At 36.2% G+C, this 6,537-nt stretch overlaps 1 protein-coding gene across 4 annotated transcripts in view; it reads left to right on the plus strand.

The window, feature by feature from the left end:
* Positions 1-6,259, plus strand: part of EPC2 (enhancer of polycomb homolog 2) — a 113,694-nt gene extending 107,435 nt beyond the window's left edge. For all 4 annotated transcript variants that reach the window (XM_059166808.1, XM_059166809.1, XM_059166811.1 and 1 more), the window contains 3 exons: positions 1,708-1,867; positions 2,805-3,138; positions 4,349-6,259. In XM_059166808.1, coding sequence (XP_059022791.1) covers positions 1,708-1,867; positions 2,805-3,138; positions 4,349-4,421 — 567 coding nt within the window. In that variant the 3' untranslated portion in view covers positions 4,422-6,259. The remainder of the gene's footprint in view (positions 1-1,707; positions 1,868-2,804; positions 3,139-4,348) is intronic.
* Positions 6,260-6,537: the final 278 nt, after the last annotated feature.

The following is a 6,537-nucleotide window of genomic DNA, read 5'->3' on the forward strand; positions in this document are numbered from 1 at the left end:
TTTTCTATTTAATGAGGGAAGTACTTCAATCAAATATGGTATTTGTAATTCAGGAAAGAAGCTACTTTGTTTTAAAGCGTTATTGAGAATTTGTAGAAGAAATTATATACCGTTAGAACTATCATCACCACCCCTACAGCCCCCAAAACTTTTTTTTTCTTTTTTCTTTTTTTATATATTAGAGAGCATGAATTTGGTGGAGGGGCAGAGGGAGAGGGAAAAGCAGACCCCCTGCTGAGCAAGGAGCACAATGCAGGACTTGATCCCAGGACCCTAGGTTCACGACCTGAGCCGAAAGCAGACACTTAACCCAACTGAGCCACCTAAGCGCCCTATTTCTTTTTTCCCCAAGAATATAACTTTTCTACCCCTTTCCTAAACTGTGTGTTTAAGTGCCATTTGGATGTGCCCAATGTGCTGAGAGATAATTCTCTTGAATTATACAGTAAATCTAAACAACATAGCCCCTTGTCTCTTTGAACCACATTCCCCTGAAGAAAAAAATTGCCGTCAGGTGAAGTTGTTTTCCGTAGGCATGATTAAATGAATACGCTAGAGATAAGAATAAAAATAACTTATGAAATTGTAATTGCCAGAAGAAACTCGCCCTGCAAGCACCTTGAAAAAAGCTCTGTAAGACTTATTTTGAATTCGTGGCCTCCAGAACTGTATGAGAATAAGATTCTGTTGTTTAAGCCACTAAAAATAAAGCTGTAATTGAAAAGTTGTTTCAAATTTGAGCCATCTGAAAGAAAGACATCTAGCATTTTAGGTCTTAATTCTGTTGCTTCATAATTCCACAAGTAATTCTGAAGGAATAACTGAGATGAGCTTAGTCTTCGTTGTATTCTGTGAGCTCTCAGGTCAGCATCTGCTGATGGAAGTTCAGTTCAGCCTCGGGATCACTAGATATGCTAACCTTGCAAATCCTGAATCCAACAACATGAAAATATCAGTGACATCAGGACCCCTCAGCATTCTTCTAGCATCCAGTTGGATTTGGGACTGGCCACCATTCTAGAGCTGTTGACTGTTACTAACAGCCAACCAGTTTCATACAGAAACAAGAGTAATAGCCATTAAACTTTGTTTGCTTTTCTCTTGGGTAACTAACCTCCTGCAGGGTTAGACCAGACATGTTTTTACATTGTGATAAAAGTGATAAAAGTTCCTATGATTTCCTTTTGTCCATAGTATCTAGATTATCGAGTATTTTTTTTAATTTTTTTAATATCTTTAATTTTTTTTTTTTTTTTTAGATTTTTATTTATTTGACAGAGATCACAAGTCGGCAGAGAGGCAGGCAGAGAGAGAGGAGGAAGCAGGCTCCCTGCTGAGCAGAGAGCCCGATGCGGGGCTCGATCCCAGGACCCCAAATCATGACCCGAGCCAAAGGCAGAGGCTTAACCCACTGAGCCACCCAGGTGCCCCTATCGAGTATTTTTAAAGGAATTTGTTAACACTGGAAAAATTAATAGAGTATTAAAGGTTTGAGGTTTTTAATTCCCTAGTTCTGTCTCCAGAATAGTTGCTTCTCAGTTTTTAGTCATTTCCCTGCTTCATATGCCAAAAATAGTCTGTGGAGTCCTAGATCTCTTAATCTAAACACTTCTCACTGTTCAAGATGAAAAAGGCAGCTGTCTTTTGATTCGCCCATTTCTTAATCACATCTGAAAAATTGAAAGTGTAATTTTGTTGCTCTTACAGGGCTCAAGCACCTCTGACTGTATGTCTAAAACACTTGACTCAGCCAGCGCCCACTTTGCTGCATCCGCAGTGGTCAGTGCACCTGTTCCAAGTCGTGGTGAGGTAGCCAAGGAGCAGAACACTGGCCACAACAACATAAACGGTGTTGTCCAACCTTCAGGTAAGCCTCTGGTTTCATGTAGTGACTTATTAGGTCAAAGTTGTAACTCACTGATTTGAAATATGGTTATTATTTAAATGCAAAGTGAAAGCATTGTACAAGAAGTCAGTCAGGACTCTTCAGAATTTCTTTGGATATGTGTGGTGGAATAGCTGAATGTTTTCTAGAATTGACATAGCACCTGCTCCCTGTTTCCTCCTGCATCCACTAGATAACTTCTGTATAACTTTTCCACCCTCCCTAGTTTTATCCATGTACTATCAGTTCCTTCATATGCAAGGAAACATATTGAGCTAATTGCTGACCATCACCATGGAATTAATCGATGCAGTGAAAAAAGGCAAAATATAATCCACGTTGATTTCTCAGTAAACTTGAAAATTGGTTTACTATCCTACCAGCCCATCAAACTGCTTTCTCTGTCTCCTCTTCTTGAAATACAGTAATACCCTGGATCCTTGTCTGCTTCTTACTACCCCTTGAGTCCTCAAAGACTTGCTGTTCTTATCAGCTTTCAACTACCACTCAGACCCTAGGCTTTTCCACTTGCTTTTAGATATACCCATGATCCTGATTGCCCCTTTCTTACTGATTTCTTCTTGCATGTGTAAATTCTGATGCAGTTCAAAACTATCATTTCCACATGCTTTCAACCTCCAGAGAGGACTTCTCTGGCCCAGTGTTTCCTACTTTCCAAATAGGGATGCAACAGAATACTTTGTAAAACCCTTTTATGCAGGCCAGTAGAAAGATCTGCCTTTGGGGTTGTAACAGGTAAATATGTTGTGATTGGGAGCTCGCTTTGAAGAGGTTATTATGTGGAAAATTAATATGGTATTTAATTAATATGATGTTTGTATTTTTTATTAAACTCCTGATTTTTTGAGAGTTTAATGTCTCATGATACAAATTGAATGATTTTCTTTTCCTCCTTCAGGAACCTCTAAAACATTATACTCCACCAATATGGCTTTATCATCCAGCCCAGGGATTTCCGCTGTACAGCTTGTAAGGACAGTTGGCCACACCACTACAAACCACTTAATCCCAGCATTGTGCACAAGCAGTCCTCAAACACTTCCCATGAACAATTCCTGCCTGACAAATGCAGTGCACCTCAATAATGTCAGTGTTGTTTCTCCAGTCAATGTGCATATCAATACACGGACTTCAGCACCATCGCCAACAGCCTTAAAACTTGCCACAGTTGCTGCCAGTATGGACAGAGTGCCAAAGGTTACTCCTAGCAGTGCCATTAGCAGCATAGCAAGGTGTGTGTGTTTGTGTGTGTTTCCAGTACTATCTATCCTCTGCTGGCTATCCTGTAGGAAGAAAAAGACTTTTTTTTTTTTTTTTAACTGCCTAAGCAATAGTTGTTTATTGATTGACTTGCTTTTTAAACAGATACTGAGATCAGCTTAGTGTTGAGTTCTTTGACTTAGATTCTTTTGTTTGAGGTCACTAGGAAGATGCTTAAATGACAGTCATATAAAAGTATTAAAAACAAGGGGGAAAAACACATCAAATTAAAAACAATAAACCCCCAAGAAATACATCAAAAAATATTTTAGAAGCTTCAGTCTTCTGTTACTTTTTGGTAGCATAGACAGTTGGGAAGGTTAGAGGAGGTGTTATTACTTCCATGTAAGAGCTTTTATTTTCAAATCAAGATTTGTGTTCCCTTCAGTATTACACATAAAGGGAAAGTAAGTTATTTTCTCTCTGTAATAAAATTGAGAATATTCGGGATGCCTGGGTGGCTCAGTTGGTTAAGCGGCTGCCTTCGGCTCAGGTCATGACCCCAGCGTTCTGGGATCCAGTCCCACACTGGGCTCCTTGCGTGGCGGGGAGCCTGCTTCTCCCTCTGCCTCTGCCTGCCACTCTGTCTGCCTGTGCTTGCTCTCGCTTCTCTCTCTATGACAAATAAATAGATAAAATCTTAAAAAAAAAAAAAAAAATTGAGAATATTCTGAGATTAGCTAAATCTGTGATAATATATTTCAGGGTATGTTTTTATATTTCTCTCTGATACTAATACATGAGAGCAGTGCATCGAAACAGTTGAGGTGCATGAATTAATAACTACATGACCTTAAACCTATAAAATTAAAGTATAATGTAAAGTAAGTAATACTGTGCTTCTAATGATTATTCTTTTTGAGCATTATATGCTTCATCTATTGTAAAAAACTTGGATGGTCCTGTGTTACATTTCATGAGTAGTTTGTCATTGGCTTCAACTAAAATACTATGTTAAATTACTGTGTTTCCTAAGTAAACAGTTAAAACCAAGTAATTACAAATTAATAGGATTTCTTAGCTGAAAAAAAACTTGCCCTCATTCCTGTATAGAAATGATAAAAATGGGAAATACTCTTGTGAAGTATGTGTTTAGTTGTAGTTACATAAAAAGTGTCTGTAAATACTGCTAATGTATTCTAGAGAGCACTAATGTTTATTTTACTCTTGGCCTTTTTTTAGAGAGAACCATGAACCTGAGAGATTGGGCTTAAATGGAATAGCAGAGACAACAGTAGCTATGGAAGTGACATAACCTAAAACATGTGGCTTTTGACCTGTGCTGATGGTGTGCAGTCATTCATATTCCAGCTGAATGCAAAAGGCGACACACTCTGTGGATCACAGAGTGTAACAATGGACCTAAATGGACTACAGTATATCGGATATTAAATCGATATATGATGTATATTTTGTAAAATTGGGAAAATCACTACCTTGTAAAATAGTTTATTTGTATCATCAATATTATTTCTGTTACTTGAATAGTAGATATTCATCATCATGCTTTTGCACTTGAATTTGCAACTGAATGGATTTTAAAAAATAATTCTTTAATGGGATCATGAGCATGAAATGGGATCCTGCATCACTTGTTTTAACTATTTATTTTGCCATGTTTACATTTTGTATCTTGTAAAAATAAATCCAACTTTGTGTCTAAAAAGTTAAAGATTCATAGCTAGGAAATGAAATTCTTGTAATTTTTTTCTAAAGGAACTGTAAAGTTTTCACTTGGTTCATTTTGTTTCACAATTTGACTAGATGGACTTTTTGGTAAATACTAGTGGCATTTCACTGTCAAATATGAAGTTCAAGGCAAAATAGTATTTTCTATTACTGTGCAGGGGAAAGGGATGGATCGATACATGCAAATTTAATGTAGTAACTCACTTTTCCATATATTTTGAATGTATATTTCTATTTATAATACCAGTTTATAAAAAATAATTACACAGGAAAAATGGACTAGGAAAAATTATGCATCTAGCACATTTAAACTGTGCAGATAAGAAAATTTTTCAAGGATTACATTTTATCTGAAGACTGCGTATTTTAACTGGCTTAAAAACTGTAACACACCACATAAAGGATATTTTACCAGGTATGTATTGCATCATATCATTGCAATAATTATTGGAAGTCTAGATATCGAGCCATCCCAGGTGTTGGGAGGGGGGGAGGGTTGTGGCAAGATTGTCTTTTCAATTTTGGAGAGTTTTCCTGTGGCTACAAGGCAAGTAACGGGTTGGAAAAAGTCTGACTGTAAGCGTTGGACACCTTCATAGTGTAGTGTTTTAGTGACTTTTTTTATACGGTTCTTGTAAATTAGATACGTGTAGTGGTGTTTCAGAATGTTTGTTTATGCACTAGTTCAGACAACTTTCCCTGTTACTTGTTCTTGATAAGTGAAAACTGCAGGGAAATAAAAATACATATCAAAACATGGACATGCTGCATATGTGTTTATTTCACAATGTGCACACAATATAAGTGAAAACTTAAGGGAGATGATAGCACTTAACAGCACTTTTCATTTTCACAGTGCTTTCCAAGCATTAATGAAAAGAATTATAAGAAGCTCATCTGTGGGCACTATTGGGTTTCAGATAATCCAATATAAACTACCTTTGATATGAAAAGTTCTTAAAATATTTTACGGAATGTAAGCAATTTGCAGTATAACATTCATTGAACTCTCATAAATGAGCCTCATTTTATAAATAAAAGTTTAGAGTAGAATTATATTGCAAGGGGGTTTTGTCAAGTAAGTACTGGGAAATGTAAATATTTTTAATGAATATGATTAAAACCATTTCAAACTTACATAATTTTATACTTTACATTTTTTATATCTGCAGTCCTGAAAGTTGTAAATTGATATGTCAGTTGAATTAATGGGCCAAGATTTCTGCTGAGAGTGGTTTTTATTCAGGTCCTAAATGTGTAAAGCAATTTATGGTCAAAACCACAGAAAAAAATAAATTTAATTTCTTCATTGGTTGTGACCTGATAGGATCCATGCTCGTTTCTGCCATACTACCTCTGGAGTTACTCATTGCTGATGCTATAAAGGAAATAATTTTGATTTGATTTGTATTATGACTGTGTTCATTCTGCTTTTAGTTGGATGTATCTCCTTGCTATTAAGAACTTAACAACTTTAGTGCCAATTTTGGAGAAAGCTTTTTTTTCCATTTTACTAAGTAAAGCATGAAGTGAATTTGCCTTATGTGATATACATGTTATAAATAATTGAAGTAAAGCAAAAGAACTATCCATTTGTACAGTTTCTGGAAATGTGGCAAATCCAGAACTTATCAAAGACTGGTGACCAATTTATTTGTTCCTTTTGAAGTAAAATAGAAAAA

The sequence above is a fragment of the Mustela lutreola genome, chromosome 3 (assembly GCF_030435805.1).
Source record: "Mustela lutreola isolate mMusLut2 chromosome 3, mMusLut2.pri, whole genome shotgun sequence".
NCBI lineage: Eukaryota > Metazoa > Chordata > Mammalia > Carnivora > Mustelidae > Mustela > Mustela lutreola.